The sequence below is a fragment of the Anopheles merus genome, chromosome 3R (assembly GCF_017562075.2).
Source record: "Anopheles merus strain MAF chromosome 3R, AmerM5.1, whole genome shotgun sequence".
In the NCBI taxonomy this organism is placed as follows: Eukaryota; Metazoa; Arthropoda; class Insecta; order Diptera; family Culicidae; genus Anopheles; species Anopheles merus.
The window spans coordinates 44,027,631-44,047,696 of NC_054084.1; the positions used below are offsets into that span (position 1 = coordinate 44,027,631).

Here is a 20,066-nt window from a genome sequence, read left to right on the forward strand (position 1 = left end):
TTTGATGCGTTTTGACAGCGTCATGCACCTGGCCGTTTGACAAGAGTAGGCTCACACATTGGCTACGTAGTGTGCGTGTTTGTATGCAACGGCTTAAGACGCAAAATACAGGTAAGTGGCCCTGTTTTATTTCAGTTCAATTAGAAAGCTAATTTAAAAGCGATTGAATAAATTTATACATCATTTTGAGATCCATTTTTGCATATAAGGAAATAATGAAGCAATCTGCCATGTACTGTATTAGCAAACGTCAAATTTAAAGAACGTTTCAAAAATACGTTATAACACGATTACTCTTCACGAAAACTTGCTTAAATTTTGCTGCTTTTGTTTTTCTTGTGCGTTTTTATATAAAAAATTTCAAGAACATTGCGTAAAATACAACGTGGAGAGAGAAAGATAAACAGAAATGGTGAAAGAATTTTAGCAACGAATATAAACACGGGAGAGCGCAGTCTAGAGCGTAAGGTGCATTTGAGAGGGTTCACTGAATACATACATAGAGAATACACTGTTTTCCTACTCAGTTTTCAATGTGAACAGCATTATTCTAAACTTTCAAGATGTTTTTCAACAGCTGCCATTATTTGTGACAGCTAGGCTGTTGAAAAAGTCTCTTGCGATTGTTGAATAATGCGAGTAATGTTGAATAACATCAGAAACTGACCCGGAAAACAGTGTTATGCTAGTAAAACACGGCGATTACATTTATTACATTACATTACATTTATATAGCCAAAAGTAAGCGACTTCAGTAAAAAAACCTGTAAAAAACGTCTAGTAAAAAGTGCTTGAACACGTTGAAGATACAGGTTATTTCGGAGCCAAATTCCATTGCTGCAGCAAATAATATTTTATTTGTTAATATAATAAAATATCTAATTGATCGGTGAGTTTTACAGCCGAAAGCGATAGAATTGGAAGAGGCGTTTGTCGCGATTAGACCATGGGAAGAAAATGCAAGAAGTTTTACGTATTTATAATAAACTATAAATTTTATTAGATTTATTTGATGGTTCTGCACACTTACGGCAGGCGCAGCTGTGTATCATCTGTGGTATAACAAACGTTTCTTTTTGGCATTCTATTATTTGGCCATGTGTGTGTGTTATCTTCTTTGCAGAGGAAAATACACTCGCTACATATTTATATTTATGTAGCCGATCTGCTACGATGTTCAGGCCTTTCCATTTCCTAACATGAGATACATTTAAACTATAAAAATGCTGTTACACATTACGTTCAGCTTTCTCTTAAACAATTAATGTCTGAGTTGAAATATAAAATGAACAAAGTTAACTGATCACTGGTACGGCGGCTTGTTATTTCTGTTTAGCTTTACCGTTTTTCATATCAAACTGTTCTCATCTTTCGGCTTCCAATTACTTATTTGTTACATTTACAGACAATTTTCTCTATGATTTCTCTATGATTCTCTCTCTCTCTCTCTCTCTCTCTCTCTCTCTCTCTCTCTCTCTCTCTCTCTCTCTCTCTCTCTCTCTTCCGTGCTGAAGGCTTAAATTCTTACAGAATAATATATCCAACCTTTTGGGGTTATTTTCAGACCAGCTTGGTTACATTTTTTGTCTTGTTTCAGCTGCTCCAATCGAACCCATACGATTCATTGTGCTAGAACCCAGATATAATGTTACCACTGTTACATCAGAATATTGTTTGGCTACATTCATCGTATCACGCATTATACAACATTTCCTTTTGGAGCGCAGTGGCGCTTCATGTTGCTTTATATATTTATGTATTTTATGAAAATCGTGACGGGTTTGGTTTATAGTGCGGTTTTTTTCGTCGCAATAACACTGTTAAACGAAACAATGGTGTATATGAGTGATAGAATTTAAATCTGCCCACACTGCGCAGTAACAATCTTTCTGCTTTTGTTTTTCCTTAAATTATGTTTATTTTTTTGTTTTGTGTAATTTTTTGCGCTTTTTATCGTACACTTTCGTCCTGTCTTTGTGCTGTACCTTTTGGTTTGGTTCTTTCTGACCGTTGCGCTCTTAATTGTTCGATAACGAAACATACACATCATAGAAATGAAATATGTAGAAATCTAATGTAAAAAGTGTTTTCTTATCAAGGTTTTTTTGAATGGTTCCCTGAACACTTACAATTCCTTTCATAAATCGCGCTTTGTACAAGAATCAATGTAATTCCAATCTTTTGAGCATTAGCACTGTTAATTTTGTTTTCTGTTTGTAATAAAGCTATTCTTTGGAGATATCATGTGTGTAAACGTGTTATGATGTTGGCATTATTTCGATTCACTGATTCCGTATTTGTAAAACACTCCCGTTCATATGTAGAACAAATTATATGCGTTTTGAAACCAGTGACGATACGGTTTAAACAATACATGCACTTGTCTAACATTTGAAAACTGCATACTTTGTATTGTGCAAAATTTTATGTCTCTTCCTTTTTTCACTGTCTTAAGACTAACAACAATTTACGTTATTTTTATCGACATCTAATATGCTATTATATTTCATTTGCGTTGCAGCTTACGCTCTCTTTAGCACGGAAAGAGATCGTAATGTGTTCTAAAAAAAGAACAATTAAATTGATTTAATTTAAAATAAAATAAAATTAAAATCGCTAAAATTGCATTAAAAAACGCTCCATTTCTTCTATACATCTTTCGTAATGTAGAAAGAGATAAATATGTTATACTAGTAGCAAATGTAACTAGGAAATTAAAATCAATTTAATACAACCACCAAAACAACGAAATCATAAATACCCTTTACAACAAGCAAAGATTGATTCATAACATGGTTCTTCTGTTCATTTAAATATAAAAATCAGCATCATTTTAAAATCAACTTTGCAAAGCATGATCATTCCCGGTAAAGTGCAGCTAAGTTACTGCTTGATAGCTTGAGTACAGTTGAGCCATACACTGGGATGGTACTTAGGTCTTGCTAATTGTTTGCTCCTGATTACAATGCCCCAAATTATCAATTAGAATAATGTGCACGGTCTCCACTCACTGAGCATGTTAACCTTAATCGCTTACCGAGTTGCTCTGCCTTGCCAGAGGCGTAACAGTCGAGTTGTGGCGGGTTTTGCGCGATCCTTCACTGTCGAGCTCGGACGAAGGCGTGGTAGAGTTACTGAGTGCAACTGTTTTGTTGAAATCGATCGTCGCGTACCCGAGCGATGCCTTCTTCGGGCTCTCCGGTGGCAGTAAACCGACACTGGTAGGAGTGACATTGCCAGCGCCTGCAGCTCCTTGCGTCCCACCACTGCACAGACCCGTGTTGCAGCCCACGCCCGGAACAGACGTGACGCGGTGATCGGAACCTGGGCCAATCGTTCCCAATGCCATACCGCTAGCTGAATTGCACATTCCACCCGGTACAACGCTGTTCAGATTGATCGCTGCATTGTTGTTGTTGTTGTTATTGAAGTTACTAGCACCGTTTGTGACGCTGGTAGCAATCGTGTTACCATTGGTCGATCCGCCCGGCACCGTACTAGTAGGCGAAAGAATGCCGGTTGCATTCGTGCCAGATCCTGCCGCACCGCTTATGCTATGCGATGAATTTGACTGATCGAGATCCAGCACGATGTAGTTCACCTTCCGCTGGTTCGCAGCAGTTGCCGTGGGAGTGCACGGTTCCGAGTGGTCTAGTGGTAAGTCAACGTTACTGAAAATATCAGGCTTTGAGCAACGGCCACGAAGAAAGACGGCTTTCATTTCGCCCGGTTCCAAATTTTCGTAGAACCGATTCGGATCCATCGAGAACTGATTCCCCGGTCCACCTCCGGCACTATTCAGCCGCTGGAACTGGGCGAACACGTTACCGGTCACGATGGTCTGCTGTAGCAAAGGCAACGCTGCCCCATTCGCACTGCTGATGGCGGTTATGGAGGTAGGCGTGCGCACGTTTTGATATTGGCACTCGTCGAACGAACCAGTGCTGTTATGGCTATGGTTTGTGTTGTTGTTGTTGTTGTTGTTGTTGTTAGTGATGTTTGAAATCGAAATCAGACTAGAGTTGCTCTTGCTACTGAAAGCGGCCGGTTTTTTACCCTTTGCAGCGCAACCGGAGCCAACCTCGTTGCCAGTAATATTTACATTCATGTACAGTCGCGCCGGATCGATGGCATCTGGCGTCGAAGGTTGCTGCTGATCGTATTCTCCAGCACCGCAAATGAGCGCATCGTTCGGGCCGGCATTCTGCATAGCGGTTGCTACCTCGGAACCAGCTGTGGTATTCAGCAACGTCGATGTGCCCGGTGCAGGCTCCTGGGGCGGTACGTCCATCGACGTTCTAACCACTCCACCGACGAGCGGGGCCACTATCGGGGCAGCTATGGGATGATGCACGTGATGCTGATGCAGCAGCAGCTGGTGATGCTGATGGTGGAGGGAAGCCATCGTCGAATCTTTCATGGGGAACTCCTGGTAGACGTTACTTACGCCCTGATGCACGCTTCCGCTCGTGTGGGACGTGGGAAGCGGATTCAGGGTGGTCACTTCCAGTATGTTGGTCATACTGTTGGGAGAGCCGGGTGATGTTATGTCGGGACTAATAGGGCCACTGCTAACCGAACTGAGCCGCAGTCCTTGCTGAAAGCGGGTGGTAATTGTATGCGGTTGCCCCGTTCCGGAAACGTTCGAACGATTCGGCGTAGGCTCGAGATAGTTGCCCTCCAGTGGGAGCGTGTCCGTGCTGCGGCTTTGGTTTGAGTTCGAGTGAATCGTCCCATTCGGGCTGAGCGACTGGCTCGTAGCCATGCCGGTCCGGTTCATCACGAACGTGCACTGCATTTGCTGACCCTGACCACCGCTGCCACTGCTGCGCGTTGCAGTATTATTCTGTGAAACGCTGCGAGCCGCAACCGAGGGCCCATTCGAAGCAACCGGTATTGGGTAGGGATCGTTTGGGTTCGTGTTTTCATCGCTGTAGATGCGTCCCTGAATGTAGGCCTGCACAGTGTAAAAGAGCGTTTCCGCCCGTCGACATCGAAAGGCGTAAATACCCTCGCCAGTGGTACAGCGGCGACCGGCCTCAAAGCTGAACTGATCCACGTTGTAACCGTAGCGGCGCAAACATTTCAACGGCCACTTAGTCGGTTCCTTGCCCTTCCGGTAGAGCGTTAGTTCGACGCGGGTCACTTCCAACTTGCCGCTCCACAACTCCGTCCCATCGTTGTCGATGTTGATCACGTGAAAGATGTTGGAATGGTAGTCCTTGTCGTCCTTCTTCGAATTGATGCAACCCATGTCCCCTATACTGCGTCTTTACTGCGGCACTGGTTATCGTGTTTAAGGTTTGCGTCGTTCACGAGGGCCAAGTGGAGGGCCAACGATACCATCAATCCTACGATTCTCGTGGAGCACACGTACCCTTTACTCACACACGCAGAGGCTGGCAGCAAAATCGACCAAACAACACCTGCAACAAGGCGGAGAGGTTAGCTATGTGCGCGCTACAGCTCGACAATTGAGATTATCGCGCAAACAAACCCACCCCTACCAGTACCAATAGGCGTGATGACAGTCGAAGAGACTAGAAAAAAGGGTGCCACCGTACAGAGGTATCAACAGCCATTAGCGAAATTTAGAAACTCGCAACGCTATCGTCCACTGAAGCCGTAATGTCGAAAGGGCGAGTCCCGATATTCGCAGTCTCTCTATCATCACTGTTGCTGGTTGGCCTACCAAAAGGTGAACCAATTCCGCTCGGGCAATGGGGCTGGGAACTTTACCAAACACTCAACGCAAATGTAAACACGCACGTATGCAGACACAACGGTTGCGCAGCTTGATAGCGGAAACAGAACGTCATTGCACTGATTTCGAAGATTCCTTTCCGCAAGCGATCACAAAATGAGACAAAACTCTTCCCGATTGAAATTCGCACAAAAACAAAGGTTTAGGAAAACGTACGTCTGCTCTTGTTGTCTCGGCAGCAAAGTCAGTTCTTGATGGGCACAGCGGGACGAGCACATGGTCATCGTCTGGTACAGCCCGAGGAAAACATTGCCGAAATTGGAACAATTTTTAGTACAAGCAATATAAAATGATAAGTGGGTACGAAGATAAAACTGGATGCCCTGCCATATTGCACCAAAAGCTGTGTGCATAAAGAAATGTATATGTTCATGTTTTTATCAAAATAGAAAGTACGGTCCGATTTCGATGCAAACACATATCTGCTCATTTAGAACAAGTCGAAACGTCAAAAGTGCCAACAAAGATTTAATGCCAAATTGTGTTCACCGGGACGGGGTGGAGCGGAAGAAAATGTAAATCTATCAAATAATCAGATTGTTTTTCTTCGTGTTTTGGTTTCCCCGCCACGGACGTAATTTGACGATACTGCGGATTTCGTGGTTGAAAAGTGAGACTTTTTTTTAAATTAAAGGTGGAAATTTTCGTTTCCCTTACCTGATCTCGATCGATTTTACGTCCTTTTCGTCGTGCCGGGTAAATACGAATATATATATTAATAGGTACACCGAAGATAAACATGAGCGACCCCAGGCCAGACGGGGTGGATCAGTGCGAGCCTGGAGTGTGCGAAGAAAGTTCCCTGATAACGACGGATTCGTTCGAAGAATTTTCCCACGAAATAAATAGCCTACCGGCGGAAAGTGTGCAGGAAAATCCCACCCACCTGCAGGAACTTGGTGAACGTACCGATGCAGACGAGAAGGCGCGTGAGGACGATCAGGAAAGTGTGTCCGATCGTAGCAATATAGCGAGGGTGCAGAATGACACGGTCACTAATAACCCGGCTGACGGTGGGATGAGCAAGTCGAGTTCGTTCAGTAGTGCCAAAAGCAGGGAATTCGATGCATCTACTACTAGTCTTGCTGAAGCAACGGAACCCAGCAGTGGCGGAACCGTAGCGATCGGCACTGAGTTAGATTCGGGTGATTATCTGCACGATACCGAATTTCTAAACCGCAAGCGACACGTCTTCATACTGAGCACGGCGGGCAAACCGATCTACTCGATGCACGGCAATGAAGACAAATTGGCCACCTTGTTCGGAGTGATGCAGGCACTAGTTAGTTTTATCCAAAGTGGCAACGATACGATCAAATCGATCCATGCTGCCGGTGTAAAGTTTGTGTTTCTAGTTAAATCACCCTTGATTCTGGTGGCGGTTTCGCGGACATCCCACAGCGTGCAACAAATACAACTGCAGCTCACGTAAGGCGAATTGAGAACTGAGAAGAAAAAAAGCATGTTCCCTTAAATTTTGCATTTTTGCTCTTTTCAGTGACGTGTATAATCAAATTCTTTCCACCCTAACGCTTAGTCATATGATCAAAACGTTCGAGAGGCGAAAAAATTTCGATCTTCGTCGGTTGTTGGCCGGTAGCGAACGGCTGATCGACCATTTGCTGGTCAGTGACAAGTGCGATCGGAAGGTGGTGTCGAATAATCCGTTCAGCTTTATGACGCACTCGGTGCGCATCTTGCCGCTGCAGCCGTCCGTGCGAGAAACGGTTGTGTCCGCTATACAGAGCAACTGCGGAAAGATCAAGAACCTGGTGTTTGCAGTATTAATTGCCAACAATAAGCTGATCGCACTGGTTCGCATGAAGAAGTATTTCATTCATCCGGCTGATTTGAGACTCATATTCAACCTGATCGAGTGCTCGGAAAGCTTCAAATCGGCCGAAAGCTGGACACCGCTATGTCTTCCCAAGTTTGACTCGAGCGGATTCCTGCACGCACACGTATCGTACCTGGCCGAAGACTGTCAAGCCTGTTTGCTGCTGTTATCGATTGAACGGGACGTATTCTATACCCTGTCGGAGGCAAAGCGAAAGATTACTGAGGTATTGTTTGTTCTTAAAACGCTTTATTTGCTAAAATTGTTATTAATTTATTAATTCCTTTCGATGCTGTTCCTTCTGTGCAGAAACTACGCAGAAGCAATTGCTTGGAAGCAATCAACGATGCAATCAACAACAAAGGCATCAAGCTGTTGAACATTGGCATTCCAGAGATAAGACACTTTCTGTACAAAAGCAAGTCGAACGCTCAGCTGCTCTGCTCGGAGCTGACCGTACCGTACTCGAGCGGGGAACAGTTTAAGCGTCTGGAAGGGATGTACTTTCGGCTACATCATCGCATTCACAACTCTGGCCGCCCCGTCAAGTTGATCTATCAGATGAAGGAAAAGGAAGTGCTGCTTGCTTGGGTAAATATTAGCCTCCTAATACGATCGTATTGGTTGATTATTGATTCAAACAATCAATCTGATGGCCGAAACAGATACGTTGCTAAACACTGGACACTATTTGAATATATTTATTTTAGGTGACGCAGGCATACGAGCTGTTTGTAACGTTTGAGCCGACGGTTGAGAAGAACGAAGTGATAAGTCTTGTGAATAAGCTGCTAAAATGGATCAAAAAGGAGGAAAACAGTTTATTTATCCTTTCTGCACCAACGTTCTAGGAGTCACTTTCTCTGTCGCCTTTGTTGCAGTTCTTTTCGTTCACACCAACAAGCTGGCCGGCAGAGCGAACGTCCTGCATGCAGGATTGAATATATTTCCCAACTTGCTAAAATCCCTTCATTTTTTCCAACATACCATTCCGCCGTGATAGTTGATGTTTAGGTCACATCCGAGCAGTGTGCAGCACTTGACGAATGAAGTAGTAGATCGGTAGTTGGGGTATAGAAAGAGTAAAACATACAAACGGTACGTGGAAGTGAAGGGCAAAGCGAATGATGAGAGCAATTATTATGGAACGTATTTTGTATATATTTATTTATAATAATAAGCTACTACTGTGACATCTTCGTTGCAATCACTATAGACTGGACGGACGGTGTGTTAATAAGTTATACCAACTAATATCGGTTCATTGTGCCTACGACGAGGAACTGTTCGACGGTTGAGCTGAAGTTACTTAGGGAAAATGACATAACAAGTAAAACAAACAAACAAAAATATACTAACCCCATAAACCATCTCCCGTCTGTGTCCAGTGGTGTAGTCGGAGATGATTAATACCAAAACGAAGGTTAAAACAAACTTAGCTAAACGAAAAATATAGCGAAACGTAATGCAATACTCTGAAAGAGAAAAACCAAACGTTAGCATTTTCGACTACTCTTTGTCAGCTGGTAGAAGTGAAACATAAAAGACAAACAAACTATTGAAGAATAAAGATCGAAAAAAATATCGAAAATCGTAATTATTGTTACAAAAGCAGCACTGCTTCGGGCAGCGAAAAGTGGACGGCAATGGCAAAGGCAGGATACGGTATGAATAGCCAAAGAGTAAGTTTTCTCATACATTAATCATTTCGCATGATCTCGGGAATTTCTCTGTTTTATTCATTCTTGTTTTACGTTTACGTCTTGATTTACTTGCACTAAAGTTCCTGCAGTACATGTTTTATTATCAGTTTTGTTCCATTTCTTTCCCTTTCCATACACCACCGGCCCTGCTGGCCTGGCCCTCAGACTCGCATACTACACATTCGAGGTTCTTGGACATTTGTGCATTTTCTGTTGCTGTGAATCGCTTTAAATTTGGGAAATTTTATTTCGTGTAGCCCTCTATTTTCACATGTTCAAGGATGATTCGTGTATGAAGATTATCTATTTTTTTAGAAGAAATGATTCAAGTCTTGATTGAATTTAGGAAAAAGGTGGGAACGTACCTAAGAAATGCTTTCTGGTGGGAACAGCTGTTGAAATTATGCTGTGTTCTGCCTATGTATTTGCATACACATTCCATACCTATTCTTTGTTGCCAGGTGCATCAATATGAAAGTTGAAAGTTTATGATTTCGTTCGATTTGAAAGTTTATGCACACGTGGTACAAAATTGTTCTTTTATTATATTGCACGTAATGTCGAAATCAATTATATTAATTTACTTCACAAAACAATACAAACTCGCAATATCATCAAATTTCGAAGCGCGAGCTCATTGCATTTACAAAAGGAAATTAAATTGTCTTTGCTTTACTTAATTTTCCCTTTTTGCATTGAGAAATTGTTTTCAACTTTCAATACCAGTACACTCTGTGAGTGTATGTGGACTGGACTGGAGTGGGCGTTACAATGCTGCTGTCATTAGCTAATTTTTGGTATTTTCTTCTATTTTGTCTGCAGTAAGAACTAGAGTAAGATAGTACAGTAAATGTTAAGGTGGATAGTTTCATTTCGTCATTGTTTGTGCTTCCTTCGTCCGCGTAATCAGAACATTTTATGCTTCTTCTGCGTACTTTGCCTATTTTGTTACAATAGTTGCTACCACCTGTTAGGTATATATGCTATTCGCTGCCATTTTAATCTACTAACCGGTCGGTCTAACCCCACCCCCGCTACGGCTTCGTTCATTTTCTATACCACTGATTTGCATGCAGTTTGTCCTCCCAGACATGATACATGTTAAACATTTCATAATACTTCTTATGCAATGATAGTTACAGTAGTAGTAGTAGTAGTAGTAGTAGTAGCAGTTCCACTTAACGATAGTAAGATACAATTCTGTTTATTGAGTAAACGAACTAATCGTATATGTCTCGTCTCGTTACACGTATATAACACTATATATATATATATATATATATATATATATATATATATATATATATATATATATATATATATATATATATATATATATATATATATATATATATATATATATATATATATATATATATAGTGTTATATACGTGTAACGAGACGAGACATATACGATTAGTTCGTTTACTCAATAAACAGAATTGTATCTTACTATCGTTAAGTGGAACTGCTACTACTACTACTACTACTACTACTACTGTAACTATCATTGCATAAGAAGTATTATGAAATGTTTAACATGTATCATGTCTGGGAGGACAAACTGCATGCAAATCAGTGGTATAGAAAATGAACGAAGCCGTAGCGGGGGTGGGGTTAGACCGACCGGTTAGTAGATTAAAATGGCAGCGAATAGCATATATACCTAACAGGTGGTAGCAACTATTGTAACAAAATAGGCAAAGTACGCAGAAGAAGCATAAAATGTTCTGATTACGCGGACGAAGGAAGCACAAACAATGACGAAATGAAACTATCCACCTTAACATTTACTGTACTATCTTACTCTAGTTCTTACTGCAGACAAAATAGAAGAAAATACCAAAATTAGCTAATGACAGCAGCATTGTAACGCCCACTCCAGTCCAGTCCACATACACTCACAGAGTGTACTGGTATTGAAAGTTGAAAACAATTTCTCAATGCAAAAAGGGAAAATTAAGTAAAGCAAAGACAATTTAATTTCCTTTTGTAAATGCAATGAGCTCGCGCTTCGAAATTTGATGATATTGCGAGTTTGTATTGTTTTGTGAAGTAAATTAATATAATTGATTTCGACATTACGTGCAATATAATAAAAGAACAATTTTGTACCACGTGTGCATAAACTTTCAAATCGAACGAAATCATAAACTTTCAACTTTCATATTGATGCACCTGGCAACAAAGAATAGGTATGGAATGTGTATGCAAATACATAGGCAGAACACAGCATAATTTCAACAGCTGTTCCCACCAGAAAGCATTTCTTAGGTACGTTCCCACCTTTTTCCTAAATTCAATCAAGACTTGAATCATTTCTTCTAAAAAAATAGATAATCTTCATACACGAATCATCCTTGAACATGTGAAAATAGAGGGCTACACGAAATAAAATTTCCCAAATTTAAAGCGATTCACAGCAACAGAAAATGCACAAATGTCCAAGAACCTCGAATGTGTAGTATGCGAGTCTGAGGGCCAGGCCAGCAGGGCCGGTGGTGTATGGAAAGGGAAAGAAATGGAACAAAACTGATAATAAAACATGTACTGCAGGAACTTTAGTGCAAGTAAATCAAGACGTAAACGTAAAACAAGAATGAATAAAACAGAATGAAGAATGAAGTTCTGCGTACTTTGCCTATTTTGTTACAATAGTTGCTACCACCTGTTAGGTATATATGCTATTCGCTGCCATTTTAATCTACTAACCGGTCGGTCTAACCCCACCCCCGCTACGGCTTCGTTCATTTTCTATACCACTGATTTGCATGCAGTTTGTCCTCCCAGACATGATACATGTTAAACATTTCATAATACTTCTTATGCAATGATAGTTACAGTAGTAGTAGTAGTAGTAGTAGTAGTAGCAGTTCCACTTAACGATAGTAAGATACAATTCTGTTTATTGAGTAAACGAACTAATCGTATATGTCTCGTCTCGTTACACGTATATAACACTATATATATATATATATATATATATATATATATATATATATATATATATATATATATATATATATATATATATATATATATATATATATATATATATATATATATATATATATTATATATATATATATATATACCTTCCCGTCCCTAATCGACTGCTCGATCGATGGAGCAGGTTCCGCGGTCTTGTTATGAGTCTCTTGTCTCTATGGGTGACGAGTTCACCACCAACAGCCGGGAACAAGCGCATCGAGAGAGCGGTTCTTTCGGAGTTGGCGTTTGGTTACACATTTCTTCGCCTACCAGCACCAATCTCGACTAGGCTGGTGGTTCCTGCCCCAGAGACGGTTGGGCGAAGAAATTCGAATTGTTAAATTAGAATGAAAACATTAGCGTACATTGTGTAAACGCATAAAACAGAACCACTTATAGTCGCTTTTCTGTCTAGAGAACAAAGCAATGATTATGTGTGTTGTAAGTTTTTTTACAACATCCGACCTAATTTGCCCTAAATTTTGTATGTAATATAATTATGTTATTTTTGTCTTCTGCATTTCCGTAGCTCTCGCTGCACATGATGCTATCCTAGTGGACCATAGCGGTGAATGGTCCGAGCGATTAGAGTGTAAATGTCTGCTATACTTGGCTGCGTTTACGCGTCAACACGTGCCACACTTGCGCGTTGTCGATCGGAGTCTAATTCTCCCAAACCAACCGCCCAACCAATTGTCTCGACGGCGAAGTGTTTATTCATCTTTTCTGCTGTTTGGATTATCTATTTGATTAAGCTCATGATAAGGGATATTGTATGTATGTTTGTTTTTTATAATATTAATCATTACACGTTACTTACACATTGTTCCCTATTATGGTACAGAAATCGTCAACTCTGTTGCGTGATTTACGTGATAACAGGGTGGAGTCTAGATGTACTCACACTCGCTCAAGTATCCAGCTCCATTTAAGACATGTTCGATACAATGTCATTTGTCTTTGTGCGTATTGTTTTTTGTACATAGCACTATTTATTTACTTTCGTTTTAAATTTTACTTAAATTCAAACTTTGTCGCTTTGCGGTCTTGTTTCTGTTCTTACTAGTAAAAGGGATCATTATCCTATTTCTAGGGCTTTTGTGTGGTTCAGCTGCCAAATAATGTGCCAAATGCCGCATGAGATGGTCATCTATTTCGTTCGGTTTAAATTAGCACAGTTTTTTACACTATGTTGTGCGTCTTTCTCTCTAGAAAGAAGCTCATTAAAATAGTTAAGGGTGTTTTGTGTTTGTGTATGTAAACGTTGCAGAGAGTTTCCCTTATTATGTACACAGTTGGATGTCCGTATGCATTCGGTGCCGGATTCTGGCTGTTAAACACACACTGTATTAAAAAATATCCTAACAAAACTGCTATGAATGAGGTATCATGATCAGTTGCAAGTACCACCATACTAATGTTGGTCTCGCCCTTCTTTCTGATTGGTACCCAGGACTGTCAAGCATGAAAAAGCAGGAATTATATGTTTGATAAGAGTTGTACTTCAACCTTTTACAACCTTTGAAAACAATGTTTGAAGTATGTTGCTAACTCATCATTACTAAACAACGAACAAAATCAGATCCTATTTCAATGCTTATTGCTGTTTACTGTTGCATGAGATATACTCAAAGCAAGTAATATTGACTTGCCGAGAGAATGTGTAAAAGCGAACTGCTGCATATGATAACATAAATGAGTTTCTCGCGATGATATAAGGATAGTTAAGTTCGGTTGTATCCTGTGTTTGTTAGATTCGTTTCTTGTTTTTTTGCCAATGTTTGAACCCTTGGTTCGCTAACTAACGCTGTGTAATATCGTGTGCTTGACAAAACGGGAAAAGGTTCTGGCTGCAACCCGTCAATACGGCATCCCCATAGACGTGTCTGAACAGCAACTGCTTCCGGTTTGCGTGAACACTGGATAAGTCCAGTGCAGTTCGCAGAATCACTGAGCTGCTATTGTTACCGAGAGTGTTGAGACTCAGCATGGTCAGCAGGTGAAGAGATGTTGGAGGACTGTTTGGATATCTGTGGAATGCTACTGCTGCTGCTGCTGCTGCTGCCACTGCTTAAAAATTGTATTCCTTGTAGCGCGATCGGCCGCCAGACTGTTGCGATTGCACCGCACCGGCCGACAGTAGCTATTTGGAACTGGAAATGCCGGAAATCTCGCCAGTTCCGGTACCGGTGTCGGTTGGGCCCTCGACGCTGCACACGCTGTCCTCGGGCGTACGGGACGGTTCCGCTTCGGTCACTTCCACTTCGCTCACCGCTGGACGATTGTGGCGATGTTTAGCGCTCAGTGCCTGTGGAAGATTGGAGATGGCGTTTTGGAGTGGCGTATTTGGGAAAACGGGATCGGTGACAGGATGTGTTTTGTAATAGTAGTGCCATTTGAATGTTGGTGTGCGCGTGTGTATCTTCTCTGACAATCCTTGCCTTCCATTGCAAAATAGATAATGGAACCGATTGCATTGCATGTCGTTTGCAGTATAGTGCGCTTTTGTTTAGATGTTGCTATGTGTTATGCTCTAAGCGTGCTAAAGCATACATTTGTTTCAGTTTTTAAAAGAGCTTTTACTTTATAACTGAAACCGTTTCTAAGCAATGAAGCAATTAGGCATTTTAAATAATTAAATTGTCATAATAGACTGTTAATCAATAGTTAGTTATGTTACATGATAAAATTATGGTACAAATGTATTTCAAAACGCATTATTTCCATATCGATGAATCCCATTTCCATTTCTTACAGGATTTTTTTTACATCACAATGAATTTAGTCCTCAAAATGTATGGAAAAGGTAAAATTTGTATTGTTTACTTTAACCACAATCCGTATACGACCGCCATCCATTTCATTTGGAAGAGTTCGCTGTCTGCACACAGCACACAGGGAATGAACGAGATTCACTCATTGATGATTTTAAGTGGCTTTATACAGATACATTAGGATGCTTAGGGTCTACCATTGTATTCAATGGAATAAGGACCCGTTTATCCTTCGTGGGACTATGCTGGTGGTCTTGGATGTGTATATAACTTAGTAAATTAATTTGAATGGCGTCCGATACCACTACTTGCTCGTACATTTTTAGTTTCCTCAAAACCTTACTTACTTACTTATTCGGCGCCTTCGTCTGCCAGTCCGTTATCCTGGCCTTAATGGCGGACGCCTAGACGCCACGATTTTTCGGCCTGTAGAATGACCGGTTGGCAGACAGCATCTTGCGCGCACCTCAGCTACCATTCTGTTGTCGTTGCTGACCTTTGACCTAAGATATGTGAATTCTGGGACGACTTTAAAAGTGCGCTCACCTATCTGTTCGTCACGCCTACGTTGGTTTGGATTATTTATTGGTAGGGGCGCTAGTGTTGCCACCATCAGTTTAGTCTTTGCTTCGTTTATCTGCAACCCGAGGTTCTCTGCCACCTGCTAGATCCCTTGGTAGGCTTCTGCTACATAGGAGAGCCGCAGACTAATTATGTCTATATCATCAGCGTATGCCAGGATCTGGATTGACTTATAGAAGATGGTTCCCGTAGTTTCCACCCTCGAGTCACGGATGGCCCTCTCTAGCGCTAAGTTATAGGAGGACATAGGAGACAGACAAGCTAAATAGGACATAGCTAAATAGGGGACAGACAAGCCCGCCCCCCTGGCGTAGAACTTTGGTGGTAGCAAAAAGTCCTTGGACTTTTCCATCCACCCTCATCTGGCACCTGGTCATAATCATTCTAACTAGCCTTATCAGTTGGGCCGGGATTCCAAAAGAGCTCATAGCGTCGTACAGTTTTACCCTGGCTTTGCTATCATATGCAGCTTTGAAGTCAATGAAGAAATGGTATTTGTCGTGTCTGTATTCAGCCATTTTCTCCAAGATCTGCTGTATAGTAAAGACCTAATTTATAATAATATTATCACTTAGATGCTTCTGTGCTTCTCAATCCTGGGTTGGGATAAGAAGTGGGACCTCTCATCAGCAGCGTCAGCGCCATGACCTTGGAAATTACTGTTAAGAAAGCTAGTATTTTTCCTTGAAAACTGTCTATTATATTGATTCCATCATTTAAGGCTTGTATCATCCAAGGGGATTTAAATTCCAATTATATTTTTCTCCTTAATCTAATTGTTTCTAAATTATGCACTTTATACACATGTATTTAGTTACACTGGCGAAGGTTACTATTAAGCATAGCATAAGTCAAAGAGGAAAGAATAGAGACTCATACCCATTAACGCGCAAGTCTTTTGAACGTACTATAGTATTGGACTATTATACATAAATAGTTACATTTAATAATGGAAGTAAAACTAACTTACTAGCCATCTAACTAACAAACTATTGATATCATTTAGTTTATTGAAAAATACGAGTAATTTAATAAAAAACAGAATATTAAATAAATAGAAAACCCTTCTCTTATTTACCGTAACAAAATAGTTGAATGAAAACCGATAAATGCAACATCAATTTTCCGTCAAATTTCAAAGGAAAAATGTCCACAAACAAGAGCAATCAATCAAAGGTCTGAAACACTGAAAACTTTCATAATCTCCTGTAAAAGTTCTTTAAAGTTAGGGCTGCCCAATTGTGAATGGGTGTGCACAGTTGGAGCCATCTTTACGCTAGGAAATTAATTTGATTGAAATTATTGATTGTAACGAGGATGCAAAGAAATATAGCGTCTTTCGCAAAGTCCGCTGCCCTAGCTTCACTGGATGGATCCTGAGGTAGAGCTTTTCGCTCACTATTACCACCGTAAATATGTAATGGACAGCGTAAAAGAGCACATGAATTACTCAATCAATTTCCTGTGCCCTTTTGTCTTCCCGACAAAACATCACGCCTCTATCATCTACGTTTATCCCTTCGTTTCCCTCGATGTTCCCTTTTCCCCCATTTTTATGGGGCTTAGGGTTTTCTGAGAGACCAACGGAGAGACGAAGCACAAAAAAAGCATATAAATAATTGAGGTCAACAATGGAATGCCTATAAATTTCTGCGCAACGTTATTTCGCAAACACGAAGAGGAGAAGCATCCATCGATCTTGCGCTCAATCGGAACCGGGTGATAAAGTGAGGGTTTGTGGGACTGTGCCCATCCCCACCTATGCGGAACGTGCTCGAGCATCGATGAAAAATGGTGCCAACCACACTGAAGGATTGCAAAGGCTAATGGGAGGAAAGCATGGTGGGTCGAGGGAATAGTAGTGTGCTCGAGTGCTTGGTTTCGTTTGACAGCTACGCACTACTAATTGTCAATTGTGAGCACGATCGCGCCAGTTTCAAGTGCTTCAGCTTTAGACACCAGCAAACGAAAAGTTTCTCTCTCCCACCAGCCCGCTTCCAAGGATTCACTCACACATATAATGGTGTCGTTGACAGGTTGGTGCGCACAGGCTTTGAACGCGGTACGCGGAAGGTACTCGAAAACGACTCCACAGACAGAATCGGCATTGTTGTTCAGGTGGCAAACCAGGGCCCGACTTAGGGTACTAGCGCAAAGCGAATCGATTGGGTGACGATTACCGGATAAGGTTGTCAATATTAATTCCACTGGTGTATCGGAGAAGTCTTTGGGAATGGGTGGAATGTGAAAAATGCGCCTTCCCGACTACACCAATACGCCGTAACAATCCGTTGAGGGGGAAAAAATGGAGCAAGAAATCCGAGTGTCAAAGTCAAGTCAGTTAGGTGGTAGTAAATGGAGTAAAATTAAAGTGAAAGAAGGGAAACAAGAACCAATTGTTCGAGATGTCTTCGTGAAGAGGGTGACATGCTTCAACCAGGGACGACGGTTATATACGTGCCGGATTGCTGGTGGCCCCGCTCCCTTCTACTGAATTTGCCAGCAACATTGTGCAGATTAAGAGTGATTCCATCTTCCCGGCGGTGCCATGCTGTTCCAAATCCGTATGTTGAAAATAAAAACAACTATATTGAATTACTTCACCTCGGTTTGCGTGATAGAAAAGCGATTCTTGCAAGCCAGCTCACAGAGCGCTCGTTAGATTGAACGCCCTGATGGATATCGTTTCCAACTAGACTTATCGAAAATTGAAGCAAAACATGCGATGTGTAGACAAAATTTAACATCAATATTTGGTGGAAACTACTCGTGAGTTTCGTAGCTGTGTTGCCAAAGGACAAAGCCCGAAAGCTTTCCCACTACTTGTGTTTGGCTGTGCTCTCCGATAACCCGATCGGGCGGGCGGACGTCGGCATTGAAATGGTACAAGAGCACATGAATTTTTCACACGAATTTTCTAATCTATATGCAAAACAAGATTAGATTTCGTCTTCCAGTGCGTAGAATAATCATTCCACCCATAGCCCATAGCGCAAACGGCTAGTTTTTTTGTATGGGCTTGTGGTTGGTGTACATCATACGCAAAACGCAAACATAGAAGGTTTTTTTTAAATATTTTTAATCATTGATCATATAAAATGCACAAGAATCAAGGATTAAATCAAAACAGACATTCGAGCTGTTTGTAGGATACTTTATAAATTCGAACTGCTTGTAGGACACTTTATAACAAATAAACGTTTTTACTAAAAAAAAGGACTGTTGGATGACTGGGACTCCCTTACATTATAGCGCTTTTTTGTGGTTGTAATTAAGTAAATTCAAAAATTACCTTTTCTCGGCTTCCTTTTTTCTGAAGTTGGAGTAGGAAGGGTTGATTTAATAATTGTTTTATTATTCATTGAACATTTGTTCCGTGCCGGGTTTGTTTAGTCCAAACGTCGGTGCCAATCGAAGTGGGACAATGGTATGCATTTTTCGTGATGATTTTTGTTTTGTTGTGAAGAGATTAGGAATACCATCAATGTTTAGCATTTGTAGTAGTTAGGGATGCACAATCAGGTTTGGAATGCGTGGTGTTGTACATCAGTACGTCGAGGAAGTAGATACAGATAGAAGAGTATTACAGAAACAGCATGGTTTGTAGTGGAATGGTGGGCCAAGAATGAGTTCCATGAAGGGGATGGAAGATTTAGTATATAAGGTTTAGTGAAGTGGAGTGATAAGATAATATAGGTAGATCGGTGAACATGAGTTGTATTATTGTTTTTTATGTTATGTTAGGTTAAGGATAAAAAATAGTTAGGGGTACACATTTTCCAACAACATTTCAATACAATACGACGGGAACGTTTAAAAAGAGAAAAGAGAAGAAAAGAGAAAGAGAGAGAGAGAGAGAGAGAGAGAGAGAGAAAAGAGATACAAAACAACCAGTTAAATGTGAATTAGTTTGATTAGTTGATAGATAAGGAGATACAGTTGCAATTCTACTTAATATCAATGCGGAATGAACAAACGGCAGCGCAAAATGCTTTTCTTTTTGAATCATTTCTATTATATCATACTTTTTCACTTCAGTTTATTGCAATTTTGTTCGATTCATTCACGCATGATTTAAAATCTACCCCAAACACAATCGCTCCAAACAATGCAAAAAGGATGTACGATAAATTCACAATCAAGAACAAAACCAACTTATTACTGCAGAAAAAGGTTCAACATTATGGTGAAGGTAAACTGCAAATTCAAAAAGCAATAAAAAAAAATCTGTTTTCATGAAAACTACTATCCGATTGATGGTAGAACGAACAAAAGAGTTGAGAAAGAGAGAAACGTACTTAAAAAAGGAAAAATCGATTAAAACCATCACGATGATCCCTTTCTCTGTAGATGGATAATCGGTTGTGATACGGAGCATTGAGGAAGTACACGGATTTGGAAAGCTTTGTTGCGGG

At 40.8% G+C, this 20,066-nt stretch overlaps 3 protein-coding genes across 14 annotated transcripts in view; 1 reads left to right on the forward strand and 2 right to left on the reverse strand.

Annotated features, from left to right (window-relative positions):
• Position 1: 1 nt before the first annotated feature.
• LOC121596642 (vacuolar fusion protein MON1 homolog A) lies at positions 2-9,036 on the forward strand. Of its 3 annotated transcripts, none has more exons than XM_041921756.1 (5): positions 2-111; positions 6,487-7,192; positions 7,263-7,827; positions 7,911-8,192; positions 8,312-9,036. In XM_041921756.1, the coding sequence occupies exons 1-5, from the start codon at positions 84-86 to the stop codon at positions 8,450-8,452; spliced, it is 1,722 nt and encodes a 573-aa protein (XP_041777690.1). In that variant the 5' UTR covers positions 2-83; the 3' UTR covers positions 8,453-9,036. The 3 variants fall into 3 exon arrangements, with proteins under 3 accessions (XP_041777690.1, XP_041777692.1, XP_041777691.1); XM_041921758.1 differs by lacking the exon at positions 2-111 and adding an exon at positions 6,248-6,398; XM_041921757.1 differs by lacking the exon at positions 2-111 and adding an exon at positions 6,248-6,374.
• LOC121596641 (uncharacterized protein DDB_G0275275) lies at positions 975-6,012 on the reverse strand. 3 transcript variants are annotated; one of them, XM_041921755.1, is made up of 2 exons: positions 5,514-6,012; positions 975-5,426 (listed from the first exon to the last, which is right to left on the reverse strand). In XM_041921755.1, exon 2 carries the CDS (start codon positions 5,252-5,254, stop codon positions 3,026-3,028), a length of 2,229 nt encoding a protein of 742 aa, XP_041777689.1. In that variant the 5' UTR covers positions 5,255-5,426; positions 5,514-6,012; the 3' UTR covers positions 975-3,025. The 3 variants fall into 3 exon arrangements, with proteins under 3 accessions (XP_041777689.1, XP_041777688.1, XP_041777687.1); XM_041921754.1 differs by having other exon boundaries at positions 5,508-6,012; XM_041921753.1 differs by having other exon boundaries at positions 5,502-6,012.
• Positions 9,037-14,324: 5,288 nt separating the features above from the next.
• The window catches only part of LOC121595863 (probable G-protein coupled receptor 158), a 68,602-nt gene continuing 62,860 nt past the window's right edge, over positions 14,325-20,066 (reverse strand). For 4 of the 8 annotated variants that reach the window (XM_041920179.1, XM_041920181.1, XM_041920180.1 and 1 more), the window contains 2 exons: positions 18,944-18,964; positions 14,325-14,603 (listed from right to left, as the gene is read on the reverse strand). In XM_041920179.1, the coding sequence (XP_041776113.1) occupies positions 14,439-14,603; positions 18,944-18,964 (186 nt within the window). In that variant the 3' untranslated portion in view covers positions 14,325-14,438. The remainder of the gene's footprint in view (positions 14,604-18,943; positions 18,965-20,066) is intronic. The other 4 variants (XM_041920186.1, XM_041920182.1, XM_041920184.1 and 1 more) reach the window with 2 other exon arrangements.

Bases quoted from the DNA above. Each gene is read 5' to 3' on its own strand.
- LOC121596642 (XM_041921756.1), top strand. From the start codon at position 84: ATGCAACGGCTTAAGACGCAAAATACAG. The intron at 7,193-7,262 runs GTAAGGCGAATT...TGCTCTTTTCAG, and splicing joins CAAATACAACTGCAGCTCAC to TGACGTGTATAATCAAATTC. The intron at 7,828-7,910 runs GTATTGTTTGTT...CCTTCTGTGCAG, and splicing joins CAAAGCGAAAGATTACTGAG to AAACTACGCAGAAGCAATTG.
- LOC121596641 (XM_041921755.1), bottom strand. From the start codon at position 5,254: ATGGGTTGCATCAATTCGAAGAAGGACGACAAGGACTACCATTCCAAC.